Below are 26,280 nucleotides of genomic sequence, written 5' to 3'. Positions count from 1 at the left end.
TGCCTGAATGGGTAGGGTCGCGTTCGCATCATCCCCCAAGGGCTCTCCAACGTGAACGCGACGTCATTGGCAGCGGTTTGACGTCATTGCGGTGTTACGTTTCACCCGCGTGACATCATTGCGTTAACAATCTATTGCATACGAAAACAAAAGATGCGACGGATTGTTCTTTTTTTGGCGTAAAAAAACAAAAGCTGAGACGTAAAGGTGCAGCCCTTGCAACGGCTCGCTCAAGCCACTGCTGCCGGATGGGTCCTCCGCCTAAAAGAGATGTAGCGAGATAGATTTGAAGCTTTCGTGACTGCAGGAATCCATAAAAGAAAATATTTTATAAAATAATTTTTATAAAATAAAATATTTTATTTTATGGATATTTTATTTTATGGATATTTTATTTTATAAAATAGTTTATAAATTAAAATGTTATAAAATATTTTATAAAATAAACTATTTTATTTTCTGGAAATGTAATCTTATTAATTATTTTATAAAATAAAATTGTATAAAATATTTTATTTTATAAAATAAAATATACAAAAGCTGAGACGTATAAAATAAAATATTTTTTATAAAATAAACTATTTTATTTTATGGATATTTTATTTTACAGAATATTTTATAAAATGTAATAAAATAAAATAAAATATTTAATAAAAATTATTTATACCTACATGACTTTACCGAATGTACCAAAGAGTACAGGGATGTAGCGATCACACGAGCTTATTTGCATGAATGAGAGGTGGGTCGATGTTGGCTTGGTCCTCGCACGAAGGAGGAGGTTTCATCCAGCAGTAGATAAGCCGCCCAGTCGTCAGCTTGCTACTTCAGGCCAACAACGTTGGCATGTGGTCGGAAATGAAATAAAAATAAATAAAAATAAAACAATAAAATCACGACGTTTCGGAGGCAAAACAAGTCTCCGTCATCAGGTGGGACCGTCACACTGATGACGGAGACTTGTGTTGCCTCCGAAACGTCGTGATTTTATTGTTTTATTTTTTATTAATTTTAATTTCATTTTTTACCTACGTGATTTTACCGAAAGAACTAAGAGTATGAATCCTTGCAGTCACGAAAGCTTCAAATCTAGAATGTGGTCGGAAGTGTCGCAGTTCGCCTAAAGCGCCCTCCTGTGGCTGCTCGCCAATTCGCGGTTGACCACGAGGTTCCTTGACAGAATGCGTCGTCAAGATGTGCTGCTGCTGCTGCATACAAAGTGCCCTTAGCTGCACTGCTCGTGATGATGATGATGATGTGGAGGAGCGCGCACACGCGTCTCCACCTCGTCTCCCACGTGGCCCATCGCGGGTCTAAGGCTTCTGCCTACAAGCGAGGAGGCAGTGAGGTTAGGAAATAAAAAATTAACCCGTAAAAACAAAGTTTTTCACTATAAACCTTTATATGCGTGGCATCGGGGCGGCTAGAGTCCTCTCGTCCTCTGGCTTGAGATGGCTGCCACCTATGGGTCAGATGATTGTCTGCCACCATTAAGCATTTGGTAATTAAATATTTAAAAATGTTTCCCTAAACAGTGTAAAATTTAGGAATTTTTTTTCACGAAAATGCATTGTCACGCACAACGAGTCTGTGTGCAAAATGTCAGCTCGATTGGATCACGGGAAGTGGGTTAAAAAACGACCGAAAGATTTGCACGGTCCTAAGCAAGCAAGCGAACTTAATATAAAGGATTTAAATATAATAATAATTTCTCTACATTTTACCGTAAAAGTTACATTTAGCACGAGAAAATATTAATCATATTTTCGCATTCAAAATACTTCCAGTGTAATGTTTGCGTTGATGTAGGGTGACATAAAACAAAAGGAGGGATTGGGTTGTCGTATTAGGAACTTTGAAATCTAGATTTAAAACGAGTTTCTTTAGAACTGCATTTTGTGTTTAATAGGTTGCATCTCCGATTAGCGCGGTTGGCTACGTACGGTGCGAAAGAAGTTCAACATGCGAAACGTGAACCAAACCCTGCAGGTGTCCCCATTCGCCTTTTAATTTGCGGACCGCGAACTTGATGATTGCGGCTACTTTCAAGAACGCAACCCTCGCAATGGGCAAGGGTTTGGTGTACGTTGTGTAGAAAACTGACCAATATTTGGCCATAATTAAAGAGTTTTACTGTGACGAGATCATCCTGAGTAGGATCACCTTTGGCTATACAATTTAGTGAGGTGCTGAATAAGCACATAGCCCACATTACGAACTTAACATGTTTTTTTTGTTTGCATTCTGACCACAAGTATTGTGGTTAATGCAGACACGATTCCTTGTAAAAGGTTTCAGTTTGGTGTTTTAATATCTCAACACCTTCTAGATTTTAAGCTTTCGTGACTGCAAGGATTCATACTCTTAGATTTTTTCGGTAAAGTCACGTAGGTAAAAAATAAAATTAAAATTAATAAAAGTAAAATAAATATCACGACGTTTCGGAGGCAACACAAGCTTCCGTCTTCACAGCACGATTGCTGTATAAATTAATTTAAATTTTATTTTTTACCTACGTGACTTTACCGAAAAAATCTAAGAGTATCTTAACACCTGTTTTGTTGCCAGAAAAAAGGGGGAAACCTGTTCTAATATTTTGGTACTGGTGTTGCAACCTCGAAATGAAGAACGTGGGCAGGTGCTCCAAATCGGGGGCAAGCACATTGATTGTGGTTAATAGCAATCTTGTGAAGAACAGCACCGTCACTCTGTGAAATGCATCAGCACGTGTCACACGCAGCAATTATTCCGAGTCGCCATTAACCATGTGGCTGGTTTACACGTGCGGTTATTCATTAACCCTGCCAGCCACCTACAGGCCCGACTCAGTCATCGCATGCTGCTGTACACACATGCATTGATGCACTGCACAGCACACCAGGACTTTAACACAACCACACTTTACTCCCTTGCTGCACAAGGATATAATTAAAAGAGTGATCCATTCCTAATGTGCCACACTGGCAAAGGAGGTCCCATGATGTAGATGCTCACCCCGAGCTCTCCTTACTCTGATGGTGCGTTGACTTTGTGCTGTACGCCTTTTGGCGTCCTCTGGTCTAGCACCGTTATGAAACTAGGCTCAAAAGAAAGCTGTCTCTGGTGTGGACCAATCAGTTTCAAAGACAATGCATATATTATCAGAGTATGTTTTTTTTTGCATTCTGACCATAAGTATTGTGGTTAATGCAGACACGATTCCTTGTAAAAGGTTTCAGTTTGGTGTTTTGACATCTTAACACAGCTGTTTTGTTGCCAGAAAAAAGGGGGAAACCTTTTATCATATTCGTTATAAATTCACTGCGCCCAGCTAGTTCTATCCGGCGCCTTGAGATGTGGCCACGTTTACACGGCTGGATAAATCCGCATGTTGTGTATGGTTGTGAGTGGTTAGCCCCCTCTCGTGGTCGCGTTGCAAATCTCCGTGAGAGTACAAACGGAAGCATCGTGCTGTATGAATAAGCAATTCATATTATTCTATGAGACCTCCTTTACCAGTGGCAAAATAAAGTAGTAGGTTTTTACCCTTTCAACTGGTACAAAAACTGACACCTTTATACAAGGCATCATGTTTGCAATAACCACAACACAAGCAGTCAAAATGCAAACAAAAATAAACAACTCTGATGATGATAATGATATGCACTGTCCTTGAAGTTGATTGGTATAAAGGTGTCAGTTTTGTACCAGTTGAAAGGGTAAAAACCTATTACTATGATTAATATTATTGTTGATTTGAAGCTTTCGTGACTGCAGGAATCCATACTCTTTGGTTCTTTCGGTAAAGTCATAAGCAAAATCTCGATATGTTTTTTTGGCAGATATCCATGAGCAGTACATCTATATACAGTATATACATATTGTAGTTGATCTCACTGTGTTCATCAATCACACCAACTCCAGCTTACGTCGAAATTTCACTATACTGCAATGCTGGCGGCATCTCCCTTCTCGCATACACCTCCGTCTCTTCATAATCAACGTGTTTGGGTTAGATCGCGTTATTTATAAATGTGTCGTAACCCTCCACCACCCAACACGGCCAATCAGCAAAAAAGTGTCACGTTGACAAAAGACAAATAGTTCACTGCTTTAGCCCACCGGTTTGTTGAAGAGTGAAACATTGTAAATGTTGTGGTCGGGTGGTGGAGGGTTACAACACATTTATAAATAACGCGATCTAACCCAAAAAACGTCGATTATGAATAATATTGGTCGCGAAAGTCTTACGTGTTAGTCTGACCTCCGTCTCTTGTCTGCCATCCCTGTCCATCTCGCCACGCGTCTGTCCTAGAAACCTTGCACGCCTCGTCCACATCTCTGCTGTGCACACGTGGTGTTGTCACACCAGCTCTGTGGTTTGACGACCTCTTTTAGCGCTGGTTCGATTAGCGCTCACTTCTCCAGGAGCGCATCTTGAGTGCTAAGCGAGGTCTGCCTGTGTATCGATTTTGTTGACACACGTTGAACTATTTAACTATTTTTTGCTATTTTTTTTATTTTACCAGGCGAGGCCCACTGATCTCGCTCATTTTCATCATGTGGATATGTATAGCAGCCAAATACGATGAACGCGTGATGTTGATTCTAAATTTCGAGGAAAAAACCGGAGGACCCGGAGAAAAATCCACGCGACCACGGGGAAAGAGCGACGCAAATTCCAAATACAGTATACAGCAGCAGGCGTCGGGGTCGGGATTGAACCCACGACCTCCCGCATACCAAGCGAGGTAGTTAACATCTCCGTCACTTCACGAGGATTTCAATTGAGGCCCCTCAATGGGTTAGCAGCACCACTGACTGGGGGTTCGTGTCTTGAGTGGGGGGGGGGAGTCGAACCTTCCCGGGCGGTGCGAGTTTAGAATCTGAATCTTTATTTTAGACCGGAGGAATCCGATGAGTTATGAAGCTCTTTTTCACAGATGCCCAGTATGGGCTGCTCCTTCATGGCGCGCTCATCCACTGGTGTATGCAGCGTAGGAGTGGAGCTGGGAGTGGAGGTGAGAGAGAGAGAGAGACAGACAGGGGGAGAGTGAAATTTGGGCGAGGGAATAAGTGAGCCACTTGAGAGGAGAGAGTGATATTCTTGGTTCTTTCGGTAAAGTCACGTAGAAGGGAAAAAATAAATAAAAAGAAAACATAATAACATTCTCACGACGTTTCGGCCACAACGCAAGCAGCCGTCCTCAGGTGAAGAACAGGGTTGTTAGAAAGACAGCATCCTAATGAACACTGCTAAGCTTGGCAGCGTATTTTAAGCTTAGCAGTGTTCATTAGGATGCTGTCTTTCCGACAGCTCTGTTCTTCACCTGAGGATGGCTGCTTGCGTTGTGGCCGAAACGTCGTGAGAATGTTATTATTGTATAATGTTTGATTTTATTATTTTATTATCTCCCTTCTACGTGACTTTACCGAAAGAACCAAGAATATGAATCCCTGCAGTCACGACAGCTTTACAATCCAAAGGAGAGAGTGAGATTGGGAGAGTCGGTGGGTGAGATTGTGAAGGCAGAAGATAGACGAGGGCGAATGTGGGGGAGGGAGGGGACATCAGGCGTGACACTGAGAGTGTGTGAACGTGGCACAGTGAGTGTGTGAGCGTAACACTGAGAGTGTGTGAGCGTGAGACTGTGAGTGTGTGAAATCCCTCAGCCTGGAAATCCAAAGGAGAGAGTGAGATCGGTAGAAAGTGGGGATGACCCTGCTGAGGCTGCGGTGCCTCAAAATTTGGAAGAAGAAGTCACCTCCTGTGAGTGGCTGGCTGAGGTGCCATCTGTTGAGGAAGTACTGAAGGCGATCCGGAGTCTGAGACCAGGAAAGGCACCGGGCAGAGATGATCTCCCAAACGAAATGCTGAGGGAGGGTGCGTTTGTGCACAGACTGCCCTACATGACATCATAACAACAGTTTGGACCACTGGACGGGTTCCACAGGATTGGAAGGATGCCCTGGTGGTCCCCCTCTTTAAGAAGAAGGGGGACCGCAGAGACTGTAACAACTATAGGGGCATCTCACTCCTCAGTGTGCCGGGAAAGGTCCTGGCATGCTGAGGAGAGGCTTGCGGAGCCCCAATGCCATATCTGCCCGCCTGCTACAGCAGAGGTGTAGGGAATGCCAACAAGACCTACATCTCTGCTTTATTGACCTGGTCAAGGCCTATGATACTATCAGTAGGCCTGGGCTCTGGGTTGTTCTTCGTGCTTTCGGAGTCCCTGAGCCACTGCTAACGATCACTAAGGACCTTCATGATGGTGAGCAGGCCCGGGTAAAACTACGTGGCCGGGAGTCGGAGCCATTCCCTGTTCACCTTGGGGTGTGACAGGGATGTCCTCTGGCTCCCACATTATTTAACATCTATTTCGACCCCGTAATTCGTGAAGCCTTCAATAGCTGTACCAGAGGAATTTCCATCTGGTACAGATACAATGGGAGGCTGATCGATGCCCGGGTGCGGCCAAGGGATGGCTCCCAATTGGTCAACCATGTTATGTATGCCGATGATCTGGAGGCGCTGCTGCTGAACCTGGAGCTTGCCACTAAGAGGTGGGGCCTTACCATCAGCCCCACCAAAACTAAGGACCTGCCTGGGTATTTTGTACCATCGGACACTCCACCCCACAACTCCCAATTGGTGATAGGGCAGTTGTTGAGCGAGTTGAGAGTTTCCCAAACCTGGGCAGTGTGCTCATGACCGGCTCCGGTTTGACCGCAGAGGTCTCACTCCGAATCAGTCGAGCGGCATTATCTTTTCATCGGTTGCGTAACGCTGTGTGGAAGCTACCTGGTCTGTCGCTCCGCATGAAGCTTCAGGTCTTCTAGGCCACAGTCATTCCCTCCCTTCTCTACGCTTGCGAAACGAGGACCCCCATAATGGAACATCTTCGCCGGTTAGAAAACTTTAGGCTGGCCTGCCTACGATCCATCCTGGGTTTAACCAGGCTGGATTGTGTAAGCTCACAAATCATTGAAAGATCTTGACAAAGTGCCATCGGTGAGCTCCTCCGGCAGGCAAGGCTGTGTTGGCTGGGCCATGTAGCCCGCATGCCCAGACACCACATTCCTAAACAGCTTTTGTTCGGCCGGATCGAGGGGGCTAAACGGGCGCGGCACGGGCTAGAGAAGAGATGGAGTGACGTGGTACAGGAGGACGTGGAGCTGAGTGGACTTGCCGATGACTGGTACCAGCGGTGTCAAGATCGGCCTCTGTGGAGGAGGCTCGTGAAGGACGCTACTGGGCAGTTGGAGGCAGTCGCCCTCCAACAACAACGGAGGGCGGAGGAGCGACGCTTACAACAACGAGCGGAGCGCCTGGTGGATAAAGCACAACAAGTTGGCACAGTTGGGGGCAAAGGTGGTGCATCAGCCAGTCATCTCGGTCATTTCAGTCAGTCGACCTGTGGCACCTGGTTCTGACCCGTGACCTCCTGCCAGCGGGCGTTCGACACTTCACGTGGCCTCAAGGTGCACCTAGCCTGGCACAAGCGTCGTGGTGAAGTCACCACCACTTAGTGGCGATTGTTGTTGTTGTTGTGTCAGCGTGACACTGAGAGTGTGTGAGCGTGACAGTAGCGAATATTTGAACCGGTCCTGGGCCTCCCTTAGGTCGACACAGCCTCAAATGAACAACTGGTGGGGGGGGGGGGGTAAACATCGCCACTTAGGGAGACAAAGGCGGCTGGGCGTGGTGCTTTCCATCCACCCTCTCGTGTACCGCTCACAGCGCTTGCTCCAACAGTCTGTTGAGGTCATCCAGGGATCTTTGTCTTGGTGAGAGCGTGAGACTGGGAGGAGGAGGAGGAGAGAATGCACGAGATTTGGGGGGAGGGGAAGTGCGTCTCAGAGGAGGAGGAGGGAGGGAGGAAGGAGGAAGGGAACGGAATGGCTACAGAGAACGACTGGCTGGGGGGGGAGAGGGCGAGAGAGTGCGGCTGGAGGGGGAGCGTGAGATCTGGGAGGGAGATAGTTACGTGATGTCGGTGTCGAGAGAGAAGGAATGCCACACTGGGACGAAGGACACTGAGAAGAGGGAGAGAGACTGTTAGAGAGAGAGCGTGAGACAGTGTGTGTGTGATGTTGATGTAAAGAGAGAGAGAGTCTGGTGGAAATAGGGAGAAAGCATCCGAGAGAGAGAGCAACACAGATTCAGCGAAGACCTCAGGGCTCAGAGAGTGAACACCTCCTCCGCCTTCTCTTCCTCCTCATCCACATGGCATCCCAAAGAGCTCTCTTCTGCTCCTCTCTGGGGGTAGCTACGTGCATCTTCATCTTCGTGAGCCTTCAGGTGGGGTCCCACAGCAGCACTGATACAGTACACACACTGATACAGTACACACTGACACAGTACACACACTGATACAGTACACACTGATACAATACACACACTGATACAGTACACACACTGATACAGTACACACAGTACACACTGATACAGTACACACACTGATACAGTACACACACTGATACAGTACACACAGTACACACTGACACAATACACACACTGATACAGTACACACTGATACAGTACACACACTGACACAGTACACACACTGATACAGTACACACACTGATACAGTACACACAGTACACACTGATACAGTACACACACTGATACAGTACACACTGATACAGTACACACACTGACACAGTACACACACTGATACAGTACACACTGACACAGTACACACTGATACAGTACACACACTGATACAGTACACACTGACACAGTACACACCGATACAGTACACACACTGATACAGTACACACTGATACAGTACGCACACTGATACAGTACACACTGACACAGTACACACCGATACAGTACACACACTGATACAGTACACACTGATACAGTACACACACTGACACAGTACACACACTGATACAGTACACACTGACACAGTACACACTGATACAGTACACACACTGATACAGTACACACTGACACAGTACACACCGATACAGTACACACACTGATACAGTACACACTGATACAGTACGCACACTGATACAGTACACACTGACACAGTACACACACTGATACAGTGCACACTGACACAGTGCACACACTGATACAGTACACAATGACAATACACACACTGATACAGTACACATTGATACAGTACACGCACTGACACAGTACACGCACTGACACAGTACACACACTGACACAGTACACACACTGATACAGTACACACACTGACACAGTACACACACTGATAAAGTACACACTGATACAGTACACACACTGATACAGTACACACTGATACAGTACACACACTGACACAGTACACACTGATACAGTACACACACTGATACAGTACACACACTGACAGTACACACTGACACAGCATACACTGATACAGTACACACTTATACAGTACACACACTGACACACTACACACACTGATACAGTACACACTGATACAGTACACACACTGACACAGAATAGTGATCATCATCATCAATGAGGATTATTGGAGTTCGCTAACAACCGATCGTCTCCTACTCATGATCAGCATTATAATCCTAATTATCATCATCTGTCAGTCTAGTGTATATCATATCATCCATCACACTCATTGTGGTTGGGTTGATTGATGTCAATTGTAGGGAGTTGAATGATACGCTAGCCAACTCATAATAATAATCATCTTTATCATCAAAGAAGTCGTAGAGTGGTCCATGCCGTGTGTCATTATCCATCACCGTCTTAATTATCAAAGGTACCTCATGGTATACACGTCAATTTAATCATATACATCATCATCTTTATCACTAAAGTCATCATCAAATTGACCACGTCTTATAATCCATCAACTTTATCATCGAAGTCATCCTCTAATGGTCCATGAAGTCTATTTAATATGAACCATCATCAACATCATCATCACCATCATCAACATCATCATCAGCATGAGCAGCATGAGAGTAAGTTGTGTTCCGGTTGTTGTTGAGAAGGCGTCAATATCGAATTACAATTCCCTTCGCTTCCCGTATTGCGTTTGGAACCACGTGGTCCTCGTAATATCTGCAGTGTAAATGACACATCGCAGTATCTCGTGTTGCGTGTGTGTGAAGATGAGTTGAGGTGGTTGTGTGATGGAAGAGTGATAATCTGCAGTCTTTCCGTGAGAATCTGTGGAGTTACTCGCTCGTCACCTCCCCCACCCCCAATCACAGGTTGTGTGCATGAAGACATCACAAGCTTTGGTTCGGCGTTACTGGGATGGCGTTGTGGATGACATTGGTTGGGGGTAGGGACAGGATTATACTGGTAGGAACCTCCTGGTTACACCAGCCCACAGGGGATTATTGTGTCAGTCCGTCGTGCGGGGAGGGGCTGGGTGGTGAGGGAGGGGTGGGTGGGGAGGGTCGGGAGGGGCTGGGTGGGGAGGGTGGGGCTGGGTGGGGAGGGTGGGGATGGGCTGGGTGGAGAGGGTGGGTAGGGGCTGGGTGGGGAGGGTGGGGAGGGGCTGGGTGTGGAGGGTGGGGGGCGGCTGGGTGGAGAGGGTGGGGCTGGGTGGGGGGTGAAAGGGTGGGGCTGGGTGGGAGGGGTAGGGCTGGGTGGGGGGGCTGGGTTGAGAGGGTGGGGCTGGGTGGGGGGTGAGAGGGTGGGGCTGGGTGGGAGGGTGGGGAGGGGCTGGGTGGGGGGTGGGAGGGGTGGGGCTGGGTGGGGAGGGGCTGGTCACCCCGTGGTGCCCTTATAAAACTCAACGTTTAACCTACTCACGCCGGCTTGTGCCCGCCCTGTGTTGGATATGGATCGTACTGTGTTTGTGTGTTAGGACTAGCTACGGCTGGTACTTGTGTTAGGGTTAGGATTAGAGTTTGGGTTTGGGGTAATGCACATGGCTAGCAATTTATGTTCGACGTAGGGCTAGAGTTATAAGGAGGGTTATGGCTAAGACGAGTTATTGTGATAGGTTAGGGATAGAGTTAGGGGTAGGATTATGACTGATGAGTTATTGTGTTAGGGTTATGGCTAGCTTTTCTATTCACATGCGTTTGACGGCTATTTAGTGTGAGTGTGTGTGACTTGAGTTAGAGACAGGGCTTAGGCGAGGGTCAGGACTGGTTCTGGCTTAGCTTAGGGTCACTGCTGGTTGCCTGTGCCCATGTTTTCTGGCTGCTATGCCACTGAAATGCGTGGATAATTCATCGCCGAGCCTGGCTGATGCCAACATTGTATTCTTTAGTTCGGCTAAAGTGACTCACAAACACGCGGCGTGCAATTTTCCACGTTCCACAGCCTTATAGACGTGCAAGTGCTGCTGTTTGCGAGCACCTATTAAGGCCGACAGATCACCCGTCCGACGCGGCTGTCTGCTACACCAATGGACATTTCGGAATAGCCCCCAAAGTGCAACTGAGGTCAACAATGTCAAACCATGATCCGCATTGCTGGCTTCCATTATTGAAATCTATGGGTTTCTATATGGATCTATGGGTGTCGGTGTAAGTCTGTAGGTTTCTTTTCACGCCGATGGATATCTATGGGTACGCCTACCTTCAAGTGAGTCTCGAATCATGGCTCAACAGTGCCTCATTGCCCGCTTCAATTCTCAATGTTTAGTCTCTGTGCGAGTCTCTGGGTCGCTTTGTGAGTCTATGGGTGTTCATGCGAGTTTGCGGGTCTCAGCGTGAGTCGTTGGGTCTCTGTGTACGTCTGGGAATCGCCACGTGGGTTCTGTACTGTATCATTCTCGATATTCACCGCGAGGCCACCGCTAAAGCCGTCCACTCGGCTTCGGCTCATACCAGCACGGCCACCACACCCCACGTTGCCATTGTCTATAGAGATACAAAGGCGGAGAGGTTTGTCGCTGCACCTGTTTGCCACGCCCACACGTGGCGTAGCTACCTCGATAGGTGCCCCCACACAGCACCAACTCTCGATTGAAAGCTTTCGTGACTGCAGGGATTCATATTCTTGGTTCGTTCGGTAAAGTCACGTAGAAGGAAAATAATAAAATAATATTGATATAAAAAATAGAAATTCTCACGACGTTTCGATTGAAAGCTTTCGTGACTGCAGGGATTCATCTTCTTGGTTCTTGCGGTAAAGTCACGTAGAAGGGAAATAATAAAATAATAAAAATAAAACATAATAAAATAAGAACAGGTCTGTCGGAAAGACGCTGTCTTTCCGATAGACCTGTTCTTCACCTGAGGACGGCTGCTTGCGTTGTGGCCGAAACGTCGTGAGAATTGTATTTTATAATGTTTTTTTTTAATTTCCCTTCTACGTGACTTTACCGAAAGAACCAAGAAGATGAGCACCAACTCCTTACACAGCTCATCCACCGACATGTTCTACACACTGCTGGACGAATGCCTCCCCACACCGAGCCTCACGGTCCGGAGTTCCTGCCACAATTGATCACTGTTTCATGGCTTTATTTTGGTGATTTCGAAAAGTTTACTGGTTTGGCCACGTTTGTTTGTTGTAGTACGGAGCTAGACTGATGGCCTTAATCTAAGTTGTCTTGTGGTTGTTGTTGTTGTTGTTTGACTTGCATCCCACTGGGATTTTTGCACACAGCGTTGGTGTGCGGTGTTTTTTTCTGCAATATTTTGCCGTCTTTTCTTGGATTTTCTGTTTGCACTTAGTCACATATTCACTTTAAGATGTTTTTTTGTTCATGTTTTAGTTTTTTGTTTGTTGCGGTTGCACCCGATTCAAGAGCCGAATGGCTCACAGGGCTATACCTAATAAATTAACTTGAACTTGAACGAGTGACCGTGTTCTATCCGCTGTTGGATGGAAGCCTCAACCCGGCCCCCGCATGGGCCCAAATGTGGCATCTGACATTCGGCACAAAAGCCACCACGCAATGCGTACGCACACAAACCCAGCCGGGCGAGTTCGGCGTCTTGTTCAGTTTCTGGCCGCCCTCCCTCCGCCTTCACGCATGAAAGAATTCGCAGCGTTTCCAAACCAGTTGAGAGCGTGACACCCAGAAAACGAAAAACAAATCCGTGACAAAAGGGATTCGTGACATGTGTGATTGTGAGGACACGTACACAGACGGCTTTGCTATTCTTGAGCACGTGACGTTTGCAACTTGAGCCAAACCCCGTCTATAAACACGCACTTGTCACCACGTGAATCGCATCACCCAACACCACCGTGAATGTGTGTACGCGTGTGTGTTCGTCCAGGGGCCAGTTGCGTTTCGATTCCTTCTCAGGTACGAGCAAGGGGCCGTCCATTAATGACGTCACGCGATTTTGGACGATTTTTTGACCCCCCCACCTCGTCACACGGCGTCACAAAAAGTCAGACCCCCCCCTCAAATATGACGTCACAAAGCTCTGCCCCCCCCCCAAAAAATAGAACATACTTCAAATCGCTTTAAACTATTGTCTTTGTAGTGCGTATTTAATGTGGCGCTGCACTCTGATGTTGTAGGAGAAAACATTTATTAAGCAGTCTATTTAATTAAGTAGAACGTGTTGTCTATATTTATTTAAAGTTGTGCATTTTGATGTGACGTCACATTTCTCAACCCACCCCCCCCTCGTCACACATCGTCACAAATGTCTGACCCCCCCCTCCCCCCTAGGTGCGTGACGTCATTTATGGACGACCCCCAACATCAGTGACAATTATCTGAACCCCCCTAGGTCGACTCAGCCTCAAATGATTACCTGGTGCGATGTGTAAACTTCGCCACTGGGTGGGGGAGGGAGACAAAGGGGGCCGGGCGTGGTGCTGTACCCCCCCCCCCACCCCCTCGTGTGCCGTGCCGGCATTCACAGATGCTACTCGCAAACAGCACTTGCCCCAAACCGTCCGTTAAGGGGATCTTTGTCTTTGTCCAGCTTGACACGCCTGGTGCGGTTTGCAGTTTACCTCTCGTGGGGTAACAGATGAAGGCGCAGTCCTGCAACTGCTGACTCGTGCCACTGCTGACAGAGAGGACCTCCGCGAGAGGGAGCTCGAGAGAGTCTCTCTGGAAGTTCTAGATTTGAAGCTTCTCTCTAGAAGCTATTTTGCCCGTTTCTACGCTGGCCAGACGTCTTGGAAGAGGTGAAAGAAGTAACCACCCCATACCCCACCACACCATTTACACAGGGTGTGAGGCAGACTGTTTAAAACGTTTGAAATGGGTGTAGCCCAAGGGTCATAGAGAAGTGGCCTGGTCTAGTGATGCTAAAGTGAGAAATTAGCATGATGTTAAAGTGAGAAATTAGCATGATGTTAAAGTGAGAAATTAGCATGTAACTGGGCACGGAAGTGGCTATGTTAATGTGAGAGATTAGCATGATGTTAAAGTGAGAAATTAGCATGTAACTGGGCCAGCCATTTCTTTTTGACCCTTGGGCTACACCCATTTCAAACCTTTTAAAGCAGTCTGCCTCAGCAGCAGACCATGATGTCCCACCTGATGACGGACGCTTGTGTTGCGCCCGAAACGTCGTGATCTATTTTATTTTCTACCCACGTGACTTTACCTAAAGAACCAAAGAGTATGGATTCCTGCAGTCACGAAAGCTTCAAACCAAGATAAGGTATTGGGATGTTGAAGGCGGGTGACGTGACCACCCACGTTTGGCCCCAACGCACGAATTGTAGCCGTCTCGGTGACCTGAACAATATTCTTTACCTCCCAGTGCACCACATCCAGTAGACACCGCTCGCTACGCGGCCCTGGCTGCGACTCCACAGTCTGGCAGCGAGCCCGAGCAGTAAATCAGCGAGGTTTAATATTAAAGCCCTGACCCACGAAGGACATGGCCGAGCGGGACTGAAACATATTTCGTGAGAAACGAAGCCCTGGGTACTGTACATCTAACCTGGGATGCTGCCACGGTGTAAATGTTTGCACTCTGGATCTGATATCGATTTTATCTCCAGACGCGGCAGTTGGAATAATGGTACAGAATTTGAATCTTTATTTAGACTGGAGGAATCCGATGAGCTATGAAGTGTTTTTTCACAGTTAAACGTTTCTTAAATACCCAACAACCGCGTCTGTCCACTCAGCAGTGAAAATGTGTGCACCAAACGGCAAGTCGTGTGTGGTGAGGTCAAGTGTGGGTACCCCCCCTCTTCCTTCCTCTTCCAAACGTTCTAGCCAGCATGGAAGAGTAGCCCAACTCCACATAGCGCTCTTCCAAACGTTCTAGCCAGCATGGAAGAGTAGGCCAACGCCATATAGCCCTCTTTCAAACGTTCTAGCCAGCATGCAAGAGTAGGCCAACTCCACATAGCGCTCTTCCAAACGTTCTAGCCAGCATGGAAGAGTAGGCCAACTCCACATAGCGGAGGCCCTTCTGCCAGCACGTGCCCCGAGCCAGAGGCTTGCAGGGCTGCGCCTTTACCACTCGTCGCCCCCGTCCCGTCCCCCCGCTGCAGGTGGCCGACGAGCTGAGCGGGTACGAGCGCGCCTCCCTCCCGGGGGGCCGCCGCGTCCGCCCGAGGGCCGACGGGGACAGTTTGGGGGGCCCGCGTGCCGACGACGCCGTGCGGCTTCGGCCCCGTTCCCGTCACGGGAGCAGGGTGGTGAGCCGGGAGGCGCAGCTGGATGCGGGCGACGCGCGCTACCCGGTGATCGTGTGGTGGACGCCGCTGACGGGCGAGGCGGGCAAGCTGGCGCGTTGTCCCGGCGTGCCCGGCGACTGTTTCTTCACGGTGGACCGCTCGTACCGGCGGCACTCCATGGCCCGGGCCTTCCTCTTCTACGGTACCGAATTGTGTTCGTGTTATTTTTGGATTTTAGAAAATTTTGCGTGAAATATAGAGAGGCGTTGGCAGTTCGAGGCGCTCTGTGACGTGGCGAGATGTTAGCTAACTCGCCGGGTGTACGGGAGGTTCGTGGGTTCGATCCCGACGCTGACTCCTGCTGCACATGTGGAGTTTGCGGTGTCTCTCTCCACGTGTTCGCGTGGATTTTTTCTTCGGGTCGTCCGGTTTTCCCTCTCCAAATTTAGAATCAACGTCACGCGTTTAAAGTCTTTGGCTCATGTAAATGTCCACGTGCTAAGCCACTTCGTTGGGCTATCATTTGTGACCGCCAGGTCGCTTCTGAAAAAGAGCTGGTGGATATTTTTGCTCGTAGTTTGTAGAGTTTATAACGTAGTTTAAAAGTGGCAACAAAAGGCGAGTGATTTCGATGGCAAAGGGTGCGTGCAAGGGTCGAGGATTGAGCGACTGCAACAGAGGGCACGTGGTGGGGTTTGGAGGTCATACAGGACGGAGGGGTGAGGGGAGGGAGAGGAAGGGAGTTGGCAAATGAAAAAGAGGTGAGGCTGTGAGAGAGGAGCGGTTGAGGTCAAGGAGGGTGACGGCTTAATGTGCAGGGGAAGTTTATTCCAGTGGTAGGGTGCGCAGGTAAAGGTGCAGCCCTGCAATTGCTTGCTCACGTGACTGCTGGTGGAAAGTCCTCCGCTAGACAGGAGCTCTACAGAGCCACTCTACAAGGTATGTTGTCCTATTCTTAGGTTTTTTCGGTAAAGTCACGTAGGTAAAAAAAACAGTATATATACAAGGACTGTTTTCTTGGAATTTCTCTTACTTGATACAGCTATCGTGCTGTGACGGTTCCACCTGAAGACGGAAGCTTGTGTTGCCTCTGAAACGTCGTGATTTTTATTTTATTTTTATTTAACTTTTTATTATTATTATTTTTACCTACGTGACTTTACCGAAAAAACCTAAGAATATGAATCCTTGCAGTCACGAAAGCTTCAAATTTAGAAGTATGTTGTCCTGCCGATGCTCGCTGGCCAGACATCTTAGTGGAGGTGGAAGTACCTACACTTTACCCCACTACAAGCAACCTGCCGATTGACTTCACTGCTGGAGAGAAGTTGTTGGGTGGGATTCAACAAACTTGCACCACCGTTTCAACTGCCACGCCAGGAGATGTTTTCGAGCTTTGCTCTCCATTGCACCATGGTAACAATCTCCATCATCGTCATCGTTATCGTCACCATCCTCACTTAATATTTCGGACTCTCAATAACTCATCCAAGTGGAGACCCTTCTGCCAGCAGTGACGTGGGGGAGGATATTGCAGGGCTGCACCTTTACCTATCAAACAAATCATGACATTAATAAACAACCCTATTTAGTTATTTTACTTTAGAAGGATTCTTCAAGAATTGTGGGGGCCTGAACAAATGCCTCATTTGATAATTGTTTTTTTATCCTTTTATCTGGAAACAAAACTGACACCTTTTTTACGAGGAGTCATGTTTGCATAGACCACAATACCTGCAGTCATAATGCAAACAAAAAACCACAACTCTGATAATGTATGCACTGTCCTTGAAGTTGATTGGTCCACATCCGAGACAGCTTTCCTTAGAGCCTAGTCTCACATGGGTTGGACCAGATGACGCCAAAAGGCGCACAACTCAAAGACAATGCACCATCAGAGTATGAGAGCTCGGGATAGGCATTTACACCATTGGTACCTCTTTTTTGTTTGCATTATGACTGCAGGTATTGTGGTCTATGCAAACATGACTCCTCGTAAAAAAAAAAAGGTGTCAGTTTTGTTGCCAGATAAAAGGTTAAAAAAACAATTATCACATTTTTTACTGGCAAATGAGGTACCAATGGTGTAAATGCCTCATTTGTCTGTCTTACCACGAAATCTGGCGCTGTCACCCACCCCCTCCAACACCCCCCCCGCACCCAAGGCACGGACTTCAGTGCTTGGGACCTCCCCCTGCCGCGCCAGCACTCCCACGACTGGGCCCTGTTCCACGAGGAGTCGCCCAAGAACAACTACGTGCTCTTCTGGCCACAGACGGCCGCCCTCTTCAACCACACGGCGACGTTCAGCCGCCGCTCCGACCTGCCGCTCACGCTGCAGTTCGTGGAGAGCGCCAAGGCGCTGCTGTCGCGTCGCCTGCTGGTCGGCGCGGCCAAGAAGAGCCGGCTGCGGCGACCGGCGCCCGCGGGCCGGGGCCTGGCGGCCGTGGCGTACGTGCAGTCGGACTGCGAGCCGCCGTCGGACCGCGACGAGTTTGTGCGCGAGCTCTCGGCGTACATGGACGTCGACTCGTATGGGCGCTGCCTCCACAACCGAGACCTGCCCGGCCCGCTCACCGGTGAGCAGCGGGAGAAGCATCCGCACTGTGCGAGGGGGCAACGCTATATCCCCACACAGGAGGGAGGCGCGCTTGCTTTCAGACGCGCTTCTGCGGCCGTCCGGAACGCTCTTCCTTCTGATATTAGGAAGCCACTGGAGCTGTGCACTTTTAAATGATCTATATTGAAAACTCATTTCTTTAGTGAGTTTGTTGTCCTACCCCCACACCACCGATTAGCGCGGTTCACTACGTATGTACGTGATGTTAATTCACATTTTTGCTGTAACCACCATCTCCTGGTGAGCTGTGGGTATGGCACCTCCTCGACCAGGGGTCGGAAACCTTTCAAAGGGGTAGAGGAGTGATTGTTTATGCTTTTGTCTTTGACCACACGCAGAACTACGTATACACAAACACAGACACAGCAGCAAATATACAGCAGATGACAAACATATTCTGACTTAAATAAATAAAATAGGTGATTTAATAAACTTGCTTCTATTTATCTTCTTGGTTCTTTCGGTAAAGTCACGTAGAAGGGAAATAATAAAATAATAAAAATAAAACATAATAAATACAATTCTCACAACGTTTCGGCCACAACGCAAGCAGCCGTCCTCAGGTGAAGAACAGGTCTGTCGGAAAGACAGCGTCTGAATGCGTCTATTTAGTTTTTTTCCCCTTAGTTATCCTTTAACAACACAGTTTGACTATTGTACATTTCGTCGTCACCAAGACATTACATAGTGACCCAGTCACTGTCATATTGAATACATCATCTCTACGTTATATTACGTTTAAGATTTCAGGTCGTTTTTTTCTATTTTCAAACGGCTGCTCGCAAGGGGGCAGCCAAAGAGTCACGTGGGGCTCCGTAGCCGCAGGTTGTCGGCTCCTGTCCTCGATGCTCATGGGTGTAGAAGGGAGTTTAACGACAGCTGAGCAGAGCGTGGCGATCCGCCAACCCCTCGCTGCTGCTGCTACCTTCACAGCGCTGCCACCACCACCACCGCCACCAACCACCACCGCCACCACCGCCACCAACCACCACCGCCACCACCGTCACCGCCACCACCACCACCACCACCGCCACCAACCACCACCGCCACCACCGTCACCACCACCACCACTGCCACCAACCACCACCACCGCCACCAACCACCACCGCCACCACCGTCACCACCACCACCACCACTGCCACCAACCACCACCACCGCCACCAACCACCACCGCCACCACCGTCACCACCACCACCACCGCCACCAACCACCACCACCGCCACCAACCACCACCGCCACCACCGTCACCACCACTGCCACCACCGCCACCACCGTCACCGCCACCCGCCCTTGTGCTTGCTTCACACAGACCCGTCGGCGATGGAGGCGGAGGGGTTCCTGTCGCTGTTGGCGAGCTACAAGTTCGTGCTGGCGCTTGAGAACGCGCTGTGCGACGACTACGTCACGGAGAAGCTGTGGCGGCCGCTGGTGGTGGGCGCCGTCCCCGTGTACCGCGGCTCGGCCAGCGCGCGCGACTGGCTGCCCGACCCAGAGCGCTCCGCCGTCATCGTCAGCGACTTCCCCTCGCCCAAGGTTCGTCGCCGCGTCTCCGTGATCGGCCGTCGGCCGCTCCTCCAGAGTTGGTTCCTTGTTTGACACCGGCGGTAGATTGCGTTCCTGAAAGGTGCCGCGTCGAGCAGTGACCGCGTCAAGCGGACCATTGCTCTGGGTATACAGTAAAACCTTGGATTGCGAGCATAATTCGTTCCGGAAACGAGTTTGTAATCCAAAGCACTCGTACATCAGTTGTGATCACGTGACGCTCGGCAGACAAAGCGTATACACGCACTACTCGTGTTGCAAGACCTCGCTCGTTTATCAAATTAATATTTATTTTCAATTTTTGCTCGTCTTGCAAAACACTCGCAGACCAAGTTACTCGCAATCCAAGATTTTACTGTATACATTGCAGGGCACAAGTGAATACAAAACGATACAAATGTTGTAAATTACATTTGGATGGTAAAATTTGCCTGTAGTCCCATTGCGGTACAAAGAACTGAGGTGAGGGTAAGCCTCCGTGTACTGTATCATACCATATACTGTATCATACCGTATACTGTATCGTACCGCTCAGTTTCGCAGCTCAAGAAAGTAGTTTAGAGTCGTCCGCTCACAAACCGCGTTATCACGGCGTGTGCGCTCCACGTTGTGCGCAAAGTGTCCCCCAATAGAAGAAGCGCATCACAGCGAAGACGCGTTGCAGCGTGAACACCGCCACGCGTTCAGAGCGAGCGCTTGCCCAATGTAATAACCCTACGATACGGGTGGGCAATCTTGACCGAAGGTCACGTCTGGCCTTCCTGTACCTTTGTCGGGCCACACATTCGTTGATCTCAACCCGTTGGTCGCACGAGGACCGTGGGCATCGAGACTCCCAGAGCCTGCCATGGGTCGACGTGAACCCATTGCGTGCAACACGTACGGACCAAGCGATGGCTCATGCGCTCAATATGATGAGTGCGTCGTGAATACTTCGGAATTGAATTTAAGTGGGAGTTCATCTACGGGTCGTTCCAACCCAGGCTACTGGTACTCTCGCACGCGTCACGGGAGCGCGGACTCTTTCGCCGGACGGTGGTAGCGCGTGAATTGTAATCCGTCACCGGAGGCGACGGTTGCAGCTGTGCTGCCGCTGACAACGGGTCAACTACGACCACACCACTCACTCCGCGCCTTCTCCCCTCGCCATCTCCACTTGCTCCGACCCGCAGGAGCTGGCCTCGTTCCTGCTGTCGCTGGACGCCGACGACGCCCTGTACGACGACTACCGGCGCTGGAAGCTGGAGGGCCGCGTGCGAAACGCGCGGCTCCTGACGGCGCTCAGCCGGCGGCCGTGGGGCGTCAACGACCCGGCACAGGACAACTTCATCGACGCGTTCGAGTGCGCCGTGTGCGCCCGTGTCTGGGAGAACGAGGAGCGCCATCAGCAGGTGGGCGGCGATGGATACGCTTTTAAATCATCTAGATTGCAACCTCCTTTCTTTAGAACTGCTTTTTGTGTTTAGTTTGTTGTCCTTCCCCCGCACCTCCAATTTGAGCGATTGGTTATGTACAGTGCGAAAAAAGTTCAACAAACATAGGCACATTTTGTTTAACCAGGTAGGAACTCAAGAGACCAGGATAGTCTCAATTCCAAGAGTGACTTAGGTCACCAAAATAACAAAAGTTAATAAAAAAAAAGGAACAGCAATAAAGCAAATAGAAATCCAAGCAGTAACAATTGAGTCGCATATATGGGCTGTTCTTTCATGCTGGCTGGACTTCTGTGAATACATGGAAGTACTTACAATTTATACCACGACACACGACTTCAGGGGTAGCTCCATGGTGAATATCTAAAATGCTAAAGTCACGTAGAAGGGAAATAATAAAACAATATAAATATAAAACTATAAAAATTCTCACGACGTTTCGACTTCTGTGGATTTTCCACAGCAAGAAAAATTTATTGCTGTGGATTTCACACCTGATGCTGTGGATTTCACACCTGATGATGATTGCTTGTGTTGCAGTCGAAACGTCGTGAGAATTTTTATAGTTGTATATTTTAAATTATGTTATTATTTCCCTTCTACGTGACTTTACCGAACGAACCAAAAATATGAATCCCTGCAGTCACGAAAGCTTTAAATCAAAATCTAAAATGCTGTTGCCGCTAAATGATCTAATTGAGCAGTGGTGTTGCTATATGGTTTGTGGTGTGAAACCACAGACTCACATTGAGATTCATAGACTTACAAAGGAGACCCGTAGATTGGTGACGACCAAAATGTCATCATCGGTCATGTTCCATCTGCTGCTGGGCGAACTCCTGCCCAACATGTACACACTACAGTAAACATTTTTACATCACCACACATGTGGTAATTTATTATTTGATAAATGAATGAACGAACAGGCGAACTACTATCTGCGATGAATGAACGCACGCAGGGTCTGCTAGATGATTATTTGATAAATGAATGAACGAACAGGCGAACTAATATCTGCAATGAATGAATGCACGCAGGGTCTGCTAGATGATTATTTGATAAATGAATGAACGAACAGGCGAACTAATATCTGCAATGAATGAATGAATGCACGCAGGGTCTGCTAGATGATTATTTGATAAATGAATGAACGAACAGGCGAACTAATATCTGCAATGAATGAATGAACGCACGCAGGGTCTGCTAGATGATTATTTGATAAATGAATGAACGAACAGGCGAACTGCTATCTGCGATGAATGAACGCACGCAGGGTCTGCCGAGGCGCGAGTGGAGCACTGACCCCGCTGCCCTCAGCTGCCCAGCGCCATCGCCGTTCCGCCCGGCGCTCTCTGAGCCCGGAGGAGCGGCGGCGGCGGCGGGGGCGGAGGGACGGGTCCGGAGGGGCAGCCGTCGACGCTCGGCTGCCCCACCCCAGGCGGGCTCCGTCGTGCGGGAATTCTGGCTGCCGATGCACCGTCAGTCGGAGAGGGAGGCGGAGGCGCTGCACACGCTGGTGCTGCACAACCGCAACTACACGGAGGCGCAGTTCTACGCTCGGGCGATGCGCGGCAAGGTCTGACTGCGTCCGTCTCAACGAGGTGTTTCTTCTTGCTGGGGCCTGTGGACCCCGCTCAGCCGGTGCAAACAATTCTCACAGGGCTCGATTTTGACAAACAGACGCAGAAGGTCTTTAGAACTGATTGTTGCGTTTAGTTTGTTGTCCCCCCCCCCCCTCCGAGCCTCCGATTAGCACGGTTGGCTACGTACGCTGCGAAAGAAGTTCAACATACGTGAACAAACGTGGACTACTCAGCCCCTGACCCCTGGTGACAAAACACATTCACTCGTGTCTCTCAATACCACTCATACTGAATGATTCGTTTTACCAGAACATTTTTTTTTTTAACGCAGCTATAAGGTTTTTTTTTGGGGTGGAAATTTATATATCAGGGTGAAGGTCGTTTAATCAGCGGAGTTTACCGAACTTCATTTTTTACTGTTATTAAATATCACGAGTAAAATATCAATGAATGTTTGAAACAACAAGGTATTATTGTCAACCTGCATTTGCATCATAGTCCTAGAGACCACCTGGAGGACCGTCATGGAGCACTGTTGGTCTGGGGATCACACTCTGAGCACCACTGTGGCAGAGAGACCTCACTGAGAACCACTGCGCTAGAGAGACCACACTAAGATCTTCCAAGGGTCTTGTTGACGAGTGGAGCGGGCGACGTCCCATCGCCTCCCGCTGTGAGCACGCCACGGTTGGTTCCATCGTGTGGGCACTCCCACCGCTTTCAAGAAGTGTGGCCAGCGCCGATGAGTAGATCTGAACGTCCTCTGCAGGGGTTCTCTAGAGGTCCGCTTAGCGGTGGCATGAGCAAGCAGGCTGCACAGTTAACAAATTGGCACTTTGGCAGAGATTCATGTGTACTCTTAGTTTTTTTCGGTAAAGTCACGTAGGTAAAATTTTTTATAAAAATCACGACGTTTCGGAGGCAACACAAGTCTCCGTCATCAGGTGGGACCGTCACAGCTAGATTTGCTGTATCAAGTGAGGCAGGGATTCCAAGATGCAAGTTCTTAAATACAAGTTAAGGGGAAAAAAAAAGAGATTCATGTGGTTGGCTCGGGGTTGTTGATGTACGCGATGTGTTGATGTGTCATGATCATCATCATGATCACCACCATCAGCCGTGGTTTGCGTACACAATCTTTTCTTTAAAGATCTGTGTGCGCTGACTTTATGTAACCGTGTAAATATGTTTTTTACGGCATATTTTATGTTTAACCTGATCGTTAACTACTTAAACGTTTTCTAAGTGAATCTTTATTTTACTATTCACACTCTGCAGGCAATGTTTCAACATATATTTGTAATAATTAAAACATTCCAGTGTGTATATATTTTTTACAGAATTTATAAAAGTACAAGGTATTAGGTGAAAACAGTAAAATGTAAATGACTTCTGTTGAACATGGTATGCAAACTTATACGCAAATTTTGCAATATCTCTAAGAGCTATATCAAGAGTATTGAGAACTTTATATTAAACACTATGCATTTGCACTTACTTAAAATTACATTAATTACTAATCATTTATAGGCCTTTGTTGATCCACTACTGGATAAAGGCCTTTCCATGCTATATCGTAAATGAGGAGGTTGTTGGTCCATTCTTCACCATAATGGCCAGTGCGGTTTGGTGATGATGGGGTATGGAGAAAGCATGGGTGGAAAAAACCCGATTTTTCCAGCGGCAGGCATCGGGTTTTTCCTTTAATACAATTAAACCCGATTTCGGGGAATTAAAACCTGGTTTAATGAATACGAAACTCTGATCCAAGGCTTAGGCTGCTTCCTCGTCGGTGCTGCTATCGTACTCGGGGGGGGGGGGCGTCGGGCACGGGGTAGTCGTAGAATGCGGCGGGCAGGTTGGTCCTGATGAACACGAGATTCTCCTCCACAATCGTGGGCGCCAGTGAGTTCCTTAGCTTGAAATGGATGAAGCCCATCGTTGAGAAGTGCGGTTCTGCAATTAGAACCAATGAAACCGGATTTCTCCCAATCTCAGATGATCGGGTTTAATATAAAAAGACAATTAAACCCGATTGTAAAAAACCCGACTGTGCCACCCTTGGGAGAAAGTAGTTCTCTCATTCTCACTCACCGCTAGTTGTGGACGGGAATCGAACTTAGGTCGCCGGGTTCATAGTGCAGTGAAATCCAAACTAAACTATGTTTTTTTACCAGGTAAGGGTCACCGAGCTATGTAGCTCTTTTTGAGAAGCGACGTGGCCCCAAATGACAGCTCAATGAAGTGGCTTATCATTTGGAAATGTTTTGCAGTAGCAAAACACTCTAAACGCGTGATGTTGATTCTGAATGTGGAGGGAAAAATCGGAGGAGCCGGAGAAAAATCCATGGAGAGAACATGCAAACTCCAAATATACAACAGGTGTCAGGGTCGTGATCGAACCCACGATCTCCTGTAGACCAGGCGAGGTAGTTAACATCTCCGAGCCACCGCGGCGCCCCGTATCGATATGCGAACCGATATTCTGACACCTGTCCACCCACCATCCCCATTGTGGTGAAGTATGGTCAAACAACCTCCACAACTGTTATGGCATGGGCGAAACTTTCATCATATCACTTCAACAACCGCTGCCAATTATATTTTTTTGTATGACGATGTTGGTAGCAATACGTTCAGGATCTAGATGCCAAATGTCGAAGTCTGCTGGCTGCGATGAGAGGGCTTCAGGAGAGAATTCGTGTACAACCCCTACCAATAGTGCCCTCACAGTGTTGTATAGTTATGCCATAACTACTCTTAGGCTTTTTCGGTAAAGTCACGTAGGTAAAAAAAAATACAATTAATAGAAGTAATAATAGAAATAAATTATTACTTCTATTAATTAATTTTTTTTATTTTTGACCTACGTGACTTTACCGAAAAAGCCTAAGAGTATGAATCCTTGCAGTCACGAAAGCTTCAAATCTAGAATGATGCCATAACTATTTATAATTGGCCGATGGCGCCATCATATACAGAGGATCGCAGAGCTTGGGCGATTGTTGGTGCCGGCTTGCCACGTGTAAGCTGCTGCTGCTGCCTTCCCGCCTGTCTGTGGTTCATGACGGCTCTGAGTCGTCGTCTCTCTACGAGAGCGAGTGACCACTTACAAGGCGAACTTGTCATTATTATGATTTGCTCCGTGTTAATTTCAGTCAATGGCGCAGCTATGGAGTGGGCAGATTGCACTACGTTAATTTGCACCATTGGAACCTCATTTTCCAGTAAAAATATGATAATTGTTTTTTTACCCTTCTATCTGGCAACAAAACTGACACCTTGTTTTTACAAGGAGTCATGTTTACATAGACCACAATACCTGCAGTCATAATGCAAACAAAAAACATAACTCTGAGAATGTGCACTGTCCTTGAAGTTGATTGGTCCACACCCGAGACAGCTTTCCTTAGAGCCTAGTCTCACATGGGTGAGACGTCCAACGGCTCTAAGGAAAGCTGTCTCGGGTGTGGACCAATCAACTTCAAGGACAGTGCACATTCTCAGAGTTATGTTTTTTGTTTGCATTATGACTGCAGGTATTGTGGTCTATGTAAACATGACTCCTTGTAAAAACAAGGTGTCAGTTTTGTTGCCAGATAGAAGGGTAAAAAA

The 26,280-nt window shown here is 48.0% G+C and overlaps 1 protein-coding gene across 1 annotated transcript; it reads left to right on the top strand.

Annotated features, from left to right (window-relative positions):
* The first annotated feature begins 7,926 nt into the window (after positions 1-7,926).
* On the top strand, positions 7,927-24,473 carry POFUT3 (protein O-fucosyltransferase 3). Its single transcript, XM_078875613.1, has 6 exons — positions 7,927-8,281; positions 15,362-15,689; positions 17,653-18,066; positions 19,417-19,640; positions 20,822-21,040; positions 22,356-24,473. The coding sequence occupies exons 1-6, from the start codon at positions 8,207-8,209 to the stop codon at positions 22,662-22,664; spliced, it is 1,569 nt and encodes a 522-aa protein (XP_078731739.1). The 5' UTR covers positions 7,927-8,206; the 3' UTR covers positions 22,665-24,473.
* Positions 24,474-26,280: the final 1,807 nt, after the last annotated feature.

The sequence above is a fragment of the Lampetra fluviatilis genome, chromosome 41 (assembly GCF_964198595.1).
Source record: "Lampetra fluviatilis chromosome 41, kcLamFluv1.1, whole genome shotgun sequence".
Classification (NCBI taxonomy): domain Eukaryota; kingdom Metazoa; phylum Chordata; class Hyperoartia; order Petromyzontiformes; family Petromyzontidae; genus Lampetra; species Lampetra fluviatilis.
The sequence above is the reverse complement of the archived record's forward strand: the minus strand, read 5'-3'. Positions and strand labels throughout refer to the sequence as shown.